Source organism: Plecotus auritus, assembly GCF_963455305.1.
Source record: "Plecotus auritus genome assembly, chromosome: 2".
Lineage (NCBI taxonomy): Eukaryota > Metazoa > Chordata > Mammalia > Chiroptera > Vespertilionidae > Plecotus > Plecotus auritus.
In genome coordinates, this window is record NC_137771.1 from 12596917 (window position 1) to 12613545 (window position 16629).

At 38.7% G+C, this 16629-nt stretch overlaps 1 protein-coding gene across 30 annotated transcripts in view; it reads right to left on the bottom strand.

The window, feature by feature from the left end:
• Window positions 1-7874: 7874 nt before the first annotated feature.
• EIF4G3 (eukaryotic translation initiation factor 4 gamma 3) overlaps window positions 7875-16629 on the bottom strand; it is a 290494-nt gene continuing 281739 nt past the window's right edge. For all 30 annotated transcript variants that reach the window (XM_080657147.1, XM_080657146.1, XM_080657145.1 and 27 more), the window contains 4 exons: window positions 15756-15902; window positions 14163-14247; window positions 12045-12191; window positions 7875-8908 (listed from right to left, as the gene is read on the bottom strand). In XM_080657147.1, the coding sequence (XP_080513273.1) occupies window positions 8727-8908; window positions 12045-12191; window positions 14163-14247; window positions 15756-15902 (561 nt within the window). In that variant the 3' untranslated portion in view covers window positions 7875-8726. The remainder of the gene's footprint in view (window positions 8909-12044; window positions 12192-14162; window positions 14248-15755; window positions 15903-16629) is intronic.

Genomic DNA, 16629 nt, shown 5'->3' on the forward strand with positions numbered 1-16629 from the left:
ATGCTGAGCACTATTATTCTGTCCTAAAAAGCAGTTAAGGTAGAACAGTTATTTGAGCTCAGGCAAAGACTGTTTCCTAGGACTCCAGGCCAGAAGACACATATTTATGAACAAAACGTAAATGTCAGAAGAGTCAGAAAGGAATCACAGGTAACACAAGTTCAACTGCAGGGTGGTTGGTTTGAAAATCTCTGAAAATATTGATATTCTTACTTCTTTAATATCCCATTATCACCAAGACTTACTCCTTGGGTAAGCTTGGTAAGCAGTATTTAAAGTGGTTCTGGAGGTACTCATATGGTCGGCACGAGCCAACTCTTTTTAGAGAGGACAGGAAGGTCCACACAAGTGAGAATGGTCAAATGACCAGTAAGCAGTAGCACCAGCATTGGAACACGAATCTCCCAACTCCAGTCAAGACCTCTTTTCCAGAGACATCAACCAAAGGACTATATGCATGCATATAAGCCTAATCAATGGACACAGACAACAGAGGGGTGGGGGCATGAATGGGAGGTGGGGATTAATGGGGGAATAAGGACACATATGTAATATCTTAATCAATAAAGAAATTAAAAAAAAAACAACACCTCTTTTCCACTACAGCATACTTTGTCCTGAATGAACTTTGATATCCACTCAGATAATGATTTTCCCCACTTGGCTCCTCCAATGGCCCATTTACCTCAAAGCACTACTTTAGCTGGTTTTGACATGCAGTACTCCATGGTTAGTTAACTTCTGGTACCTTCGTAGACTCTATGTTGGCTACAGGAAAATGAAAACAAATTGTACTAATGAGAGAGAGGGACTAGGTTCCAATCTTTTCTTCTTAATAGGATGAACAAAAGCATGATTGGAACATCTTTAGGGTTGTGTTTTGGGTATCAGAGTTATAATAAACTAGAGGCCCAGTGCACGAATTCGTGCATGGGTGGGGTCCCTCGGCCTGGCCAGCAATTGGGCCTGTCTTGCCCAGTCCGGGGCGGGAGGGACTGTGGGAGGTTAGCCGACCAAGGGAGGTTGGCTGTGGGAGCACACTGACCTCCAGGGTGCAGCTCCTGTGTTGGGCATCTGCCCCCTGGTGGTCAGTGCGCATCATATCGACCGGTTGACCAGTCGTTCTATCGACTGGTCGTAACGGTCACTTAGGCTTTTATATATATAGATGAAGCATAAATCCCTTGGCAGTGGGCAAGGAGACACCTGATTGGTAGTGTTGCTCTTATAGCTGTCAGGGGCTAAGCAGACATACAGTCCTTAGTTCATCTTAGCTTGATGTCTGTGTTTGTGGTCAGAGCTGATTCATGCTTGGGGCACATTAAAAAAAAAGGCATATTTTCTAAAAGTTATGGTGTTCCTGTGAAAGTGGATTACTCACCTGGCAAGATCTCACCTTCAGTTAAAAATCAGAGTTTAAAATGCTGGAAGACCAAGAAGCAGACGCCAGCAAGTGAATTCACTTAGTGCTCAGATCTTGTTTTCTAAACAGAAAGGCTGATTCTAGGGCAGGGAAAGTACAAGACATGCCTGTGACATCTTGTAATATCACAAATGATATAAAATGAAAAGGATGCAGGAAAAGTCAAAGGGACATTTGAGATAACTTGAAAGAGCTCCTGAAGCAAAAGCTAGAACAATCTGAGCAACAAAATAATGTGGTATTGATTTATAACTCAAAGTATAAATAAACATGCAAGTCTGTGATTATATGTAAACTCTAATTTTATATACATATATACATACAGACATGTATGACTGGTAAGGAAACAAACAGAAGAGACAAATCTTCCTTGCAAGGTAATTCCAAATAACTTAAAAACAGTAGACCACCCTCTTATCTGTGGTTTCAGTTACCCACAGTTAACTGTGGTCCAAAAATATTAAATGGAAAATTCCAAAAATAAACAATTCATATTTTAAATTGCACGCTGTTCTGAGTAGCGTGATAAATCTCTCACTGTCCCACTCCATCCCGCCAGGATGTGATTCATCCCTTTGTCCAGCATCTCCATGCTGTCCACGCTACCCAATCATTAGTCACTTAGTAGCTGTCTCTGTTATCAGATCGACTGCATGGTATTGCAGTGTTTGTGCTCAAGTAGCCCTTATTTTATTTAATAATGACCCCAAAGCGCAACAATAGTGATGCTGGCAATTCAGATATATGCCAAAGAGAAACCTTTGTAAAGTGCTTCCTCAAGTGAAAAGGTCAACGTTCTAGAAAATAAGAGAAAATCATATGCTGAGGTTGCTAAGATTTACAATAAGAACAAATCTGTGAAATTGTGCAGAGGGAAAAAGAAATTCATGATAGTTTTGCTGTTGCACCTCTAACTGCAAAGGTTACAGCCACAAGGCATGGTAAGAGCTCACATAAGATGCAAAAGGCATGACATTTGTGGGTGGAAGACATGAACAAAAAACGTGTTCTGATTGACAGCAACGTGTTGGATCAGAAAGCATTAAGTCTATAAGACTTCAGCAAGGGGTCTCCTGAAACAAGTGACCACATTTACATAACTTTTATTACACATATTGTTACAACTCTATTTTATTGTTACTGATGTTAATCTCTTACTGTGCCTAATTTATAAATTAAAGTTTATCATAGGTATGTATGTACAGGAAAAAAATCGTATATATATAAATCAGCAGTACCCTTGGTTTCAGGCACCCATTGGGGATCTTGGAATATATCCCCACAGATAATGGGATACTACTATACATTGTCCCACTCCAGGAAGAAAGTGGAGCTTAATTCTCCTCTACTCCTACCTTCCTAATAGAGTAAGAAAGAGGGGAAAGTAACTTTAGAGTGGAGACCAGCTTAAGGTTAAACATCACCAATGATGTCATGGATGCACCATGGACTTCCTGATATAATGAGATGGAAAGGGCTCTTCACTTATATGGTATTTCTTTCTTTTTTATTGATTTTAGAGAGAGGAAGGGAGAAGGAAAGAGAGATAGAAACACTGATGAGAGAGAAACTCTGATGGGCTGCCGCCTGCACACCCCCTTCCTGGGGTTTGAGCCTGAAACCAGGCATGTGCCCTGATCGGGAAGCGAACTGGTGACCTCCTGGTGCACAGGATGACATCCAACTGAGCCACACTGGCTAAGGCACTTATAGGGTTTTTCTACCCCAAAACCATAATCCTACTTTAATCATGAGAAAACAAACCAAATTAAAAGACATTATACAAAATACCTAATCAGGACTCCTCAAAACTGTCAATGTCATGACAAACAAGAAAGATTAAAAAAATAGTCAAAGGCTAAGGACACTAAGGATACATGATGACTAAATGCATCATGGTATCCTGGATTGCATCCAGGACTAGAAGGAGGACATTTGTGAATCCCAAATAAAGTCTAGAGATAACAGCAATGTAGCAACGCTGGTTTCTTAGTTTTGACAAATGTCCGATGGTAATGTAAGATGCTAATAATAGGGGAAAGTAGAAGAGGGGCATATGGAACTCCATACTTTTCTCTGAAAAATTTCTACAAGTCTAAAATTATTTCAAAATGAAACACTTATTTAAAAACATTTGGCATATGATCCTCTTTAGCTTGTTTCTTTGATGTGTAAATCATTTCAGGATTTGGCAATACAATGTCTTTTTTTGGTAATTCCAACAATAATAGATTATCATTTTCCCCTCTGGGGGGCACATGTGATACTTGAAGCCAGTACCTAAGAATCTATTTCCCTAAACTATTGAAAGATATGGAGATCTATAGCTCAAGCTTCTTGAATAGGAAAAGTGATCTTTGTAAGACTAGTGAACTGGGACTAACCAGTGGTAGAGGTTCTGTCTCAAGGCATTTTTATTCTTTTTTTTTTTAATTTTTTATTGGGCATTATATTCTTTACTGAGCAATTTTACTCTCATGACAAGTAGGCAGCCTCAAGCTATACAATAAATACCATGTCCAAAAGTGCCTCAATGAAAAGGACATATACCTCAGATTCCAAGTCAAACAACATCTGAACTTTTCTAGGGTACACTCTAGTGGCCTAAGTAACGCAGGAATTCTATTCCCAAGGAAGACTACTCAGGTAGCAATAAATGAGAGGTCAAAATGACCATACCCTAGATACCAGTGCTAGGATGTCAGACACCCCAGGTCATATGCATCAAGTCCACAAGGTGACAAATAAAAAAAAACACGAATTCTGAGGAATGTGTTCAGAATTAGTTGATGGTTGTAAACATATTGCCATTATATCAAAAGAAGTTACATTTGAAGTACAAAAATTAAATTAAAGACAGAAAATCAGGGTCTACCCCAGCTATCAGGTCCTTGATGTTGTGAATATGTGGGGTTTGATCATTTGTTAAATACACTGAGTGGCCAGATTATTATGATCTCTGAATGCATAATAATCTGGCCGCTCAGTGTACTTATGTGTAAGGGAAAGCTTGCAAATCTTGATATGTCAAGGGACCAGGAGATAGTGGCCCCCAGCCTCTGGCTAGTAAGTCCTCTGCTTCTTTCTAACTACCCACAATGCAGTTCTCACACATGGAGGGAAAACCTTATTTTAAAATCCCGACTCTGGTCACTCTACACTGAGTGGCCAGATTATTATGCGTTCAGAGATCATCATAATCTGGCCACTCAGTGTAGTGGAGGTCAAAACAAAAAGCAATGCCATGTATTATTTCATTTACACAGACCCATGGAAACAATAAGCAGATTAGTGGTTCCCAGGAGGCTGAGGAGAAGTAGAGAATGCTAAGAGACTGCTAAAGGGTATGGGCTTTCTTTTTGGCATGATAAAAATGTTCTGAAATCAGAGAGTGGTGATAGCTCACAATGGCGAATATCCTAAAACTCACTCTACAAGGCTGAATTGGCTGGTATGTGAATTTTATCCCAATAAGGAAAAAGCAAGCAAACAGAGAAAAGCCATGCAAAATGTTCCTCTCTACAAATGGGGACCTCAGGAGCACGTAAGTGGCAATGGCATGGTCAAAATGGAAAACGTGGATCCCTATACTTTTTTTTTTTAAGACCAAAACTTGAGTAATAAAAACACAGAATCAGGTCCAAAAGTCAAGGACTAATTTTTTCTACCTTAGAATCCTTTTGATTTGAATGGAGCCGTTTGAAACAAAAAATATGTATTAAAACCCCCAGAATGATAACCTGTTTGGAGAGATTTAATTGCGGCAAATAATCTAGAATGCATTTTGAAATATAAAAATAAAACAGAAAACAGATAAAGTATCTATTGTAGAAACAAGGGGCACACAGTTAGTGGGACAGGATGCTGAGGCAGTCTGTGAACCTCTGGTTGTTTTTCGCATGAAGAATCTGAGTTTTGAAAGCAGAGATGGTTTGTTAGTTATATTCCCTGCATTTAGTACAGACTAGATGCTCAGGAAATATTTAATGAATAAACCAAGTTCATGATGCAGCTGCGAACTGGCTTATTAGTCTATGCAAGTATCTCAAATGAGTTTATTTAAAAAACTGGCATCATGTTCTTTTGCTAGAAAAGGAAAAACTCTCATATAATTTACTGAATAGCTGTAAGTTAACTGGTTTGAATACAGGCATAAAGCAAAGCATCTGAATTAATGGACTAAACCTTAATTAATGAACCTGTTCTCAAAGTTCCAATGGGTGAAAGCTTTTGTGATAGCTTGAAGTACAGGCATGCCAATGCTGGCCATGTCACCTATTACTTTAAACCAAAACCACCCAAACCCTGTTTTCTACCCCAAAGCCATAACCCAAGATGACTGTGAAGAGGGTAAGAACCATGACAATGTTCTGCAGTTCAGTTGATATTAGTAGTTGATAATGTAATTTTATCATTCCATATATGAGGCAAAAAGATAGCCAACAGTAAGTTTGTAGTGTCATTACACTTCATGCAATAGCTGATATTTTAAACATTATTTCTGTTATTGTACTATAGGTATTTATTTCTGAAGCTTTTTTCAACCCTGGGATCTTTTTTTAAAAAATATTTCTTTTCTCCTCCATTCCTTACGCATGTCTGCATCTAAAATACTGATGAAGCCTGGCCGGTGTGGCTCATGGTTGAGCGTTGTGAATCAGTTCGATTCCCAGTGAGGGCAATGCCTGGGTTGTGGGATCGATTCCCAGTGTGGGGCATGCAGGAGGCAACTGATCAATGATTCTCTCTCATCATTGATGTTTCTATCTCTTTTTTCCTCTCTGAAGTAAAAATATATTTAAAAAAAATACTGATGAATAAGCAATCACTACCACCTGAAAGTCTTTCCTGGCCAGTCCCCTGCAAACAATAGCCACTGATTTCCAAGAGACAGTCACCTCCCTGCTTTCCCCGGCTTAATCACAAGGAACAATAACAGCCTGTAATTATTGGAATCGAGAGTCTAGGTCAGTGGTCGGCAAACTCATTAGTCAACAGAGCGGCAAACCGTGGCTCGTGAGCCGCAGTTTGCTGACCACTGCCCCAAACTCCCTATCCTTCACCTCTTGTGAGTGCTGCCAACACTTAAAAACCTACATCACTTGCCCTAACCAGTATGGCTCAGTGGATAGAGTGTTGGCCTGCAGACTGAAGGGTCCCAGGTTGGATTCCGGTCAAGGGCATGTATCTTGGTTGCAGGCACATCCCCAGTAGGGGGTGTTGCAGGAGGGAGCTGATGGATGTTTCCCTCTCAACGATGTTTCTAACTCTCTATCCCTCTCCCTTCCTCTCTGTAAAAAAAATCAATAAAATATATTTAAAAAACCCAAAAAAACTACATCACTTAAGAGATTCCTGGATTGGAACCCTGTGCACTTGGAATCTGGCAGCTGTTACAACTCAGCACATCAGAGAATCAGGTTGCTTTTTCCAACTGAGGAATCCCGGGAAGAGCCCGCAGCCAGATCCCCAAATGGCTTTTCAGGACCCATGTTTCATGACAGATGCTGCCACAAGACTTTCCGTGCTTGGTTCTTTGAGAACAGCTTTCTGTGACTGAGGAATGGGCTCTGTGGGCTCATGCAGTGGGAATCCTGTATTGTGTTCAACTATACTCTGAAGAAAACGTGTTATTGCTATGGAAAATTTTGTTCTTATGCTTCACAAATCTTGCCAAGTCTCTTAATGTGAGTATTTCTTCAGAGATGAAAGCCAGAAGAACTCTTTGGTTATCCAGATACAAAATACAGAGACTGTTTATTTGGGAGCAGCCTGTCTTTTTTCATAAATACATTTTGTAGAGTGATGGCCTATAAACAATGGAGATGGAAAACCATCTATGGAGACTACAGCTTCATGAAAGAAGAAAACAAACAAACAAACAAAAAGCACAGCACGCCAATATCTGCAGGAGAAAGAAGCCCAAACCACGGTTGGGTTTTATACTCACCAGAATGGCTTGAGTCAAGATGAAGTTGGGGAACAAAGTGATTTTCACACATGGGAGGTTTGTTTTTAAAACCCATGCCCACTTTTTTAAAAGTGTAATTTAGCTTTGGTTTCTTTCGTTCTTTAGAAGACATCTTTGGAGGCAATTGATGATTTAAAAATCAGTAGTGGGAGTCTCAAAGTGACCTAGTGTTCCTAGTCCCAGTTCATACAGTGGCACACTTAGTTACTTAAAAATTGCCCTTAGGTTTGCTCCCACCCAGAAGGCATTTCTAGTTGGTGTTGGAAAGAAGCTTCCCTGGACTTCCAGAGGGGCTCTCCCACAAATGCCCTCCTTACGCAAAGCAGCTTGCATTTCCCAACGTAGACACACACTCTCTCAGTTTCCCTCCCCCCGACCCCTCCTCTCCCAGGAGTGATCTGGATTAGACAACAAACAGCACCTCCCACATGGGCACACATGCAGCAGCTGTCAAAAGGAGAAGTCAGTTTACTTTCTTTTAAACTTGCAATGTTTGCCTTTATTTTGTTCTTTATATTTTGAAAGTGAAAAGAAATAGTATTGAGTCAATTTCTTTTTGTTTTTTTAAATATTTGTTCTATGTATTTACAAGCCTTATAGTTGCTCTAAAGATTTCAAAAGTATTAAGAGTACTTTTCCAAGGGTAGCACTTTTTTTTTTTTTAAACAATTCTTGGAGTTCTCTGGTCCACAGCATTTCCTTCTGTTCCAAGGTTATGTATGTTTTGATTACTATTGTGATTTTTTTTTTTTGAAGCAAGCTGAGAGGCAGGCAGAAAGATTTGATACCAAAAAATAAAATAAAATAAAAATTAAAAAAACATCTTTCTTACCTTGTTCACCCCAAACCTTCTTAAATCTGGACTAACTACTCTGCGTTAAAACAAACGTGAGGTGCGTCTGAAGGGGAGGGAAATTTATTTCTCTGCTTTTCTATTATACAAGTTGTTTACAGAAACTGCAAATTAAAAAATTACACTGGCATTTGCAGTCCTTAAAATAAATTAAAAGTTCTCAACTTTTTTTTTTTGCTAAACAGATGTGTTTTTTAAAAGTATGAGTCCTCGTTTAAAAAGAAAAGATTATAACAGAAAATATTTTCTATAAATAATACATGTATTTTGGTTTTAGTGCTCCCGCCCTCAGGTTGAAGTTTACTTTTTCCAGTACCTTTTTCCTCCATGATCACCTTTTTTCTCTTTCCCCTCTCCCACTCGTGCACACGTGGGGGTTTCTGCGAGAATTGGCCTTGCTGCACTGTGATTGGCGAAGACGTGAAACTTTTTAAAAAAATACTTAAATTGTTTCTTTTGTTTCGTGTGTATTTGAAGTTTTAGTTATCTTCCGATTCCTCTTCTGCTTCCCGGAGCCACGTGAAGAATGCTGTCACAGATTTGAGGGCCACACCCTTCCCATTTTGCTCTGCGGGGTCCTTGCTGCTTTCCCATTTGTAGAAGGCATCCTCGGAGATTACCTCTTCGTCATACAGGCAGTCAAAAAACATCCGTAGCAAATCTATAAGGAAGTGAAAATAAACCATCTGTTTTGGGCAGTTTAGTTGTGAAGGAAAGATTGTATTTCCAAGTAATGAATGAATGCACATTAATTCCCCAAGAAAAGAGCATCCATGACAATTCATTATATTCCCTCTTGATAGTATAAATAGCAGAACAAGTCTAAAGAATAGCAAAAGAAGATGTAAGCAGTCTAAATTATTTCTTATTCCTGTTGTTTTGTTCAATTTGAACTATTTTCTGATAATGCTGAGCTGTTTGCCCCACACTAGGGATGGAGCCCGCAACACAGGCATGTGCCCCTGACCAAAAAACCCAGGACCCTTCAGTCCGCAGGCCGATGCGCTATACACTGAGCCAGAGCAGCCAGAGCTGAGCTGTTTAATGTTATTTAGTTGTCAACTTAAGCACTTTAAAAATTAAATAGAAAATAATTTTTTTAGCCCTGGCTGGGTGGCTTAGTTGGTTGGAACATTGTCCTGTGCACTGAAAGGTCGCTGGTTCAATTTCCCGTCAGGGCACATAACTAGGTTGCAGGCTCGATCCCAGGTAGAAGTGGGTGTGAGAGGCAACTGATTGATGTTTCTCTCTCACATCAATGTTCTCTATCTCTCAAATATAACCTTGGGTGAGGGTTAAAATAAAAAAAATAAAAAAATTTTTTTTTAATTTTATACATTTCTCTATTATTTGAAATTTTACAATAACAATATATTATTTACAATATTTGGGAGGAAAAGGCAGGATGTACTTCCCCCCTTCTAATATTATTTTCAAAATGAAAAGTAATAATTTACATGAAAAACCTGGGTAAAAACTTTATGTTTTCAATGCTCAGATAATCTGGTCAATATTAATTCTCTGTTTTGCTCTCACAATGGCAACTTAATTTATATTATTGTTCAAAAAAGGGAGAAAGTTGGTAAGGATATAAAACCCAACAGAGGGTCTTATATATCCTTGAAAAAAAATTCCTTCCTTGCAGGCTCTTAAAATTCATTTAACGTTAGCTTGCTAATCATTCATATTAATGGAGGGATGCAGTGGAATAAGCAATAATTGCTACTAAATATTAGGCTTAGAATGAGTTACATTAAAATTTCTCTTTAGATTTATTTTGTAACTTTATTAGTCCAACTAATATTGAAGTCACTTCTTTCTCTAAATCCCAGTTGGTCTATGGGGAAATGGAAGCAAGTGGCTGATTATGTTGTTGGTAAGTCAAGAATTAAACATCTCTCCAGGGATTATTAAAGTTGGTAATCAATTTCATCTATTTATAACTATCTCTTAAAAAGTTAGTGTCCTCATCCTATAATAAGAAAAGGAAGCCATATGTTAAACAACCTTTCAAAGGTCTGGAGAGAGAGGAAACAAAGTAGATTCATTCTCTTATTCACACTTAGATGTCTCTCCAGTTATACCCTGAGAATAATTTGTTTCAATCTTCTCCTTTATCTAGAACAGTGATTTTCAATCTTTTTCATCTTATGGCACACATAAAGTAATTACTAAAAATTCTGTAGTATACACAAAAAAGTATTTTTTGCTGATCTGACCAAAAAAAAAAAAAAAAAAAAAAAAAAAAAAAAGGTATAATTTTGATTCATTCACACCAGACCGCTATTGTGTTGGCGGTTGTCATTTTTTAATTTGACAATCTAAGGGGAAGAGGTCAATGTCCCTGACTAAATAGTCAGGAATTGAATATTGTACAAAATTCTTGCATTGCCCTGGCTGGTTTTACTCAGTGATTAGAGCGCTGGCCCTCTCACCAAAGGGTCACGGGTTCGATTCCGGGTCAAGGGTGAGTAACTGGGTTGCAGGTTCAATCCCCAGCCCCAGTCAGGTCACCCTGCATGAGGAACCCATTGATCTCTCTCTCTCCCCTTCCACTCTCTCTAGCAATCAATGAAAAAAATATTGGATTAACAACAACAAAATTCTTTCTGCACACCAGTTGAAAATCTCTGTCCTAGAAGGATTCATCAGCACTACCAAAGGAAAACTTTGCAAAAGCTATAACCTAAGGAAGTGCCAAAGATCAATAGCCACATAATATCTACTTTCACAAGTTTCAACTAAATTTTCAATCTTTAATACAATTCAGTTAACTTATCAATATCACCAAGTCTTAGATGTCAGGTTACCTTACTTGTCTGATTAGCCAGAATTAATCATAACCCTTAACTGAAAACTAGTCTAAAATGCCTTAATGACTTTGCAGGATTCTGAGAATTCTGAAGAGTATCATTCTCTTTTACTATTAAGACCTGTGTCGCCCTAGCCAGCTTGGCTCAGCGGAATGAAGGGTCCCAGGTTCAATTCCGGTCAAGGGCACATGCCAGGTTGTGGGCTTGATCCCCAGTAGGGGGCATGCAGGAGGCAGCCAATCAGTGATTCTCTCTCATCATTGATGTTTCTATCTCTCTCTCCTTCTCCCTTCCTCTCTGAAATCAATAAAAATATATATATATAAAAAGATCTGTTAAAAAAAGTGAAATTTATATAATATGCATGCTAATATGGAGACGCCCTACCCCTGAATCGTCCAATAGGGTAGCCACTAACCACAGTGGCTATTTACATTTATATAAAATTTAAAATTTAAGCCCTAGCCAGTATGGCTCAATGGATAGAGCGTCAGCCTGCGGACTGAAAGGTCTGGGGTTCAATCCCAGTAGGGGGCATGCATGAGGCAGCCAGTCAATGATTCTCTCTCAACATTGATGTTTCTATCTCTTTCTCCCTCTCCCTTCCTCTCTGAAATCAATAAAAAGATATTTTTTAAAAATTTAAATTTAGTTCCTTAAGTCACAATAGCCACATTCAAGTGCTCAACTGACAAGTGGCTCATGATTGCCACAATGAAAGACACATATATTTCCATCATTGCAAAAAAATTTATTAGACTTCTCTAGAGTGAGGATTAAATATCTAATTTAAACTAGTTATTATTTTCTCACGAAAGTCAAGTACATAAAAAATGTAGGTTCATTAAAATTGTTGCTTATCTGAGTTTTGTTACCAGGAATTCCTCTATTATCTCTATTCAAACCCATCATGCCATCACTAAAGTTTGGCCTGGTTAAAGCTCACCCACTGGTTGGGTTAATTGTAGCAAGACATAAACTTACTGGCAGGTTGATCAAGTTTGACTATTGATGCTTGTAGTGCATAAAGTGCTTGCAGTTCCTTCTCTGTATCCGAGTCTAGGTACTTGAGTAAGATCGGCACTCTCTGCTTGATAACAGCAGTGTCCACTCGGAAGGTGGAACAGTCAGCTAGAGGTGATAGAAGAACTAAGCATTACATTTAAGCAATTAACACAAAGTCATTTTCAATTTCTGAGCCGTTAAGACACATATGACTCTATAAGAAAAGAGGAAGCAAGGAGGTCCAAGGCTAAAATTTTGAAATTCACAATGTTCTGAAATTCTTAATGGGACACTCTTTCCGAAATAATAAAAGAACATGGAGGGGTGATGTATTCTGAGTGCTGGGTTCCTTCAACAGTTGTGTACCCAATTCTTTATCTTTAATCACAATCAAACAGGTACAGTGGTTTTATGACTTTCCAAACTAGAAACACAACATTAGAAAGGAAATTAGATCGACAGTTCATGTAAACCTTTTCAGACGGGTAAAAGAATGAGAACCAATTTATTATTAATTACAGCAGGGTGAGGACTAACTGTGACAGTGGCAGACAACATATCTGATCTGGCCTTTCGGGGGAAGGCACACTACAAGGGCTGAGGAACGCCTCCCAGAGCCAAGAAGCATAGGTTTCATTTCCTCTGTGAGTTGGCACAAGGACACAATATTGTTTTTAAAAGCAGCTTTTATATTTTCCAACTGGTTTTATAGTGCCAGAGTCTTATTTCCATAGATAATGTAAATTACTTAAATTTTTTAAATCAAGACTTCCTATTTAGCTTGTTTATTCGTTAAAGAACTAACATTGAAAAAACATTAGTTGACAGAAAATCTTAAATTAGAATACTGAAGCTGTCTTCCAAAATGATAAAGAGAAACCTAAAATTCTGAAAAACTTTGGAGTTGAATTTTGTTTTCCTATTTCAGTGATACAAATGTGGATTTCTATCTGACGCTAAGAGGATGATCTTGTTAAACACTGTTAAATATTACAGGCAGCTTGGGATATTTAGGGTTTCTACCAATCCTTATCCTATCCATCTATGAAATTCATCAACATTCAATGAAATTGGCTTATATAAAGTAAACATAAAGCAGAAGCAGCAACTGGTATTTCTTTCCTCATATATGTAGTTATATAAAACTAGAGGCCTGATGCACGAAGATTCGTGCAAGAATGGGCTTTCCTTCCCCTGGCTGCCTGCACCGCCTTGGCTCCGGCCGGAGCTGCCTTTTTGCTCCGGCCCTGAGCTGCCTTTCTGCCTTCTCACGCTGCCCAGAGGCCCGGAGCAGCTGGGGCAGTGCGGAATGCCTGCGTCCCGCCCTGCCCACAGCCGCTCGGCACCTGCGTATGCAAATTAACCCGCCATCTTTGTTGGGTTAATTTGCATACTTGCTCCTGATTGGCATCACGAAGGTACAGTCAATTTGCATCTTACTCTTTTATTAGTGTAGATGGCTTTTCTGGTGAGATTAGTTCTTGATTGATATTAATAGGTTAAGAATATTCAACCTGGCCTGGCCAGTGTGGCTCAGTGGCTGAGCATTGACATATGAACTAGGAGGTCAGGGTTCAATTCCTGGTCAGGGCACACACCTGGGTTACAGGCTCAATCCCCAGTTGGGGCATGCAGAAGGCAGCCAATCAATGATTCTCTCTCATTACTGATGTTTCTCTCTCTCTCTCCCTTCCTCCCTAAAATCAATAAAAATATATATTAAAAAAAAATCCTCAACCCGTTCATTTTAACTCTTGAAAGGAAGAAGGAGGAGGCTTTGAGTGTTGGAAGTGAAAAGTAAATTCATAAATTTGAATGTGAATTAGAAAAGCCACATGCAACACAGTATAAAACACAGTATAAAACAACCAAAGGCATGCAGTAAGCTGCTCAGATCTGGGCTCTTTGCAGGCAGGGCAGCTAGTTGTCCCCTGCTTGAGACAGCCAGGCACTGTAGACAAAAAGGCATGCATCTGCACAGAAACTGAGCTATATAGGGCAAGTTTTAAAGACAATATAAACTCAAGCCCAAATCATCAGTATTTGACATAGTGGGGATTTCAGACGTTAAACTTTGCCTTTAGAAATGTTACTTACCTATTATAATAGCTGCTTTACAAACGGCTGTCATTAAAGCTCTAAGGAATGTAGGTGAACTCATCTGGCTTTCATCTAGATTAGCCTGATATCAAAAGTAAATGGAACAGTTTAAAGGTACCCTCACACACCAGAGAAATTATTTCCCCTAAACTAGGTCCCATCTGGCACTAAGGGCGGATGGGGTCACATTCAACCTTCTTGCAAAAATTAATCTTCTGATTCACTGGAAAATACTCAGGCTACTGCCAGTTCTGTCTGAAAATGTTCTAAGTAGCAGTATTTCGTTTTCAGGGGTGTCACTGCCTACCTTTGCTCATTCCATTATACAGTGCTGTGTACTATATACATTTGGAAGTACAATGATTTAAAAACATGTTTCTTCCTCAAAATATAACCCATATTAAGATGTTATCCAAATCTATAAATTTGAAAGAACTATACCACCACCACATTGTATTTTAAAGACTACTTTTTTCAGTAGAGTGCAACTCTTTCTAGGTGTGCTAACACTACTTTTTACCTTAATTTTAATGTTGAATTAGAAATAAATCTCAAGTATTGCCTCAAACAAATCCTTCAGGTGGTGGTGACAAAATTGTTACTCTTTTCTAAGGATGGCAAAAAATGTATTTAGAAATACGCTAAATAAATGAGCCCTCAATTTGTTTTTTAGTTTATTTCTCTTAAGATCTTATTTTTCTTAGTATCTTCTTGCTATAAAACACTGTCCTACACCAGAGGAGCAGCAAAAGAAAAATGACAAACAAAAGAAGACATCTCATAGGCAGGTATTTTCTTTCTTTTTAGAAAAGCAAGCAAGAATTTGACCACAACAAAATATACTTAGGGCAGTGAAACAAGGAAGGGCATAGAAGAAGCAACAGAAGGCTCTAGGCTGGGCTGCTCTGGCTCACTGGGAAGCCAGAGAAAAGGGGGAAAAGAGGGCCCTGGAGACAAGTTCAGGAGGTAAGCCTGGAATGAGTTGCTGTTGCCCAATGCTCCCCTGGTTGCAAGTCTCACGGGGTTCCTTAGAGTTGCAGGCGTCCTCAAACTACGGCCCGTGGGCCACATGCGGCCAGCTAAGGACATTTATCCGGCCCGCCGGTGCCGCTGCCTGTCCTGCTTAGCAGCCGACTCGTCCCGGGCCCACAATGCGCATAGGAATTTGTTCATAGTTGTTTTTTTTAAACTATAGTCCGGGCCTCCAACGGTCTGAGGGACAGTGAACATGGCCCCTGTTTAAAAAGTTTGAGGACCCCTGGTAGAGGATACGTGCCTGTGGGAAGAAGGAGAGGAGGAAGGGAATGGCATGGGCGTGTTCCCTGGAGCACAGTCTAGTATTTTCCCCTGAAAGGGTCAGGCTAAAAATGATTGGCCAGGAAAAAATTAAAGCGCTCATTATAAAACTATGAATCTTATAAAAATAGAAAAACAGCCTTATTGTTTAAAATACAAATACATGTAAGAATAAAAATAAACTTCATTAGAGTTAAAAACTCCCATGAAGGGAAAGGGTAATGTGTGAATTAAGGAGATCCCTCAGGAATCTTTCTGGCAGAGCTTTCAGGGAAGGTGACATAGTCATTATACCTCTACCCAGTCAAAGATCTGTTCATCATTTGCTTTCTCCTCAATAATGAGTTTCTCAAGTCGATTATATAGCTCTTCAGCAGAGAGTTCTTTCTTTGAAAGTGCTTCAGAGGAACAGGAACTGTCAGATTCTATAAAGTCCAACTTCTGAAACATAAAATGTTAAACACATTGATATAATTCAGTGTTATTATCACCCTGAGAGGAAAACAAAGTCATGGGGGTATCTTCTATTTTACACGGGATCAAAATGATCAGCACTATCCTTCTGAATATTTCTCCATTTTTTCCTACTGTGTATTTCTGATTCTACTTACAAACAAGCAAACAAACAAAACCCCTAGAACAATCTCTCTGGGTACACTCAACTTCCAATCATTCTGGGTTTGTCTTGCTCTTAGCGTATCTCATAGGGCTTTAGGGCTTTGTTAATTTTTTAAAATTAATTTTTCTTTCTGCTCTTCAAACTCAGCAATTTCTTCTTACAAAGCATTTTTATATGTTTAGTGAGTTAACTTTCCAATATATGTTATTATAATTTTAAAAATTTAAGTTATAGTAACATATATTGATACAGGGACTTTTTAATTTATAAAATTCAATGATATTCAGTTTCATAGAACAATACCAGATAATTCACTAGTAAAACAATTAATAAAATAATGTATCTTTTGCAAAACTTAAGTATGAATTTTTATAGGAGTAGATTAGTCTAAATCAGTGTCTCCTGACTGAGCAATTTCAATTGCCCTATTTTCAAGTTCGCTGAGCTTTTCTTCTGCCTGCTCAAATCTGCTGTTGAACCCTTTTACAGTAATGTGTTGCTTAACAACAGGGACACATTCTGAGAAATGCGTCATTAGGCAATTTCACT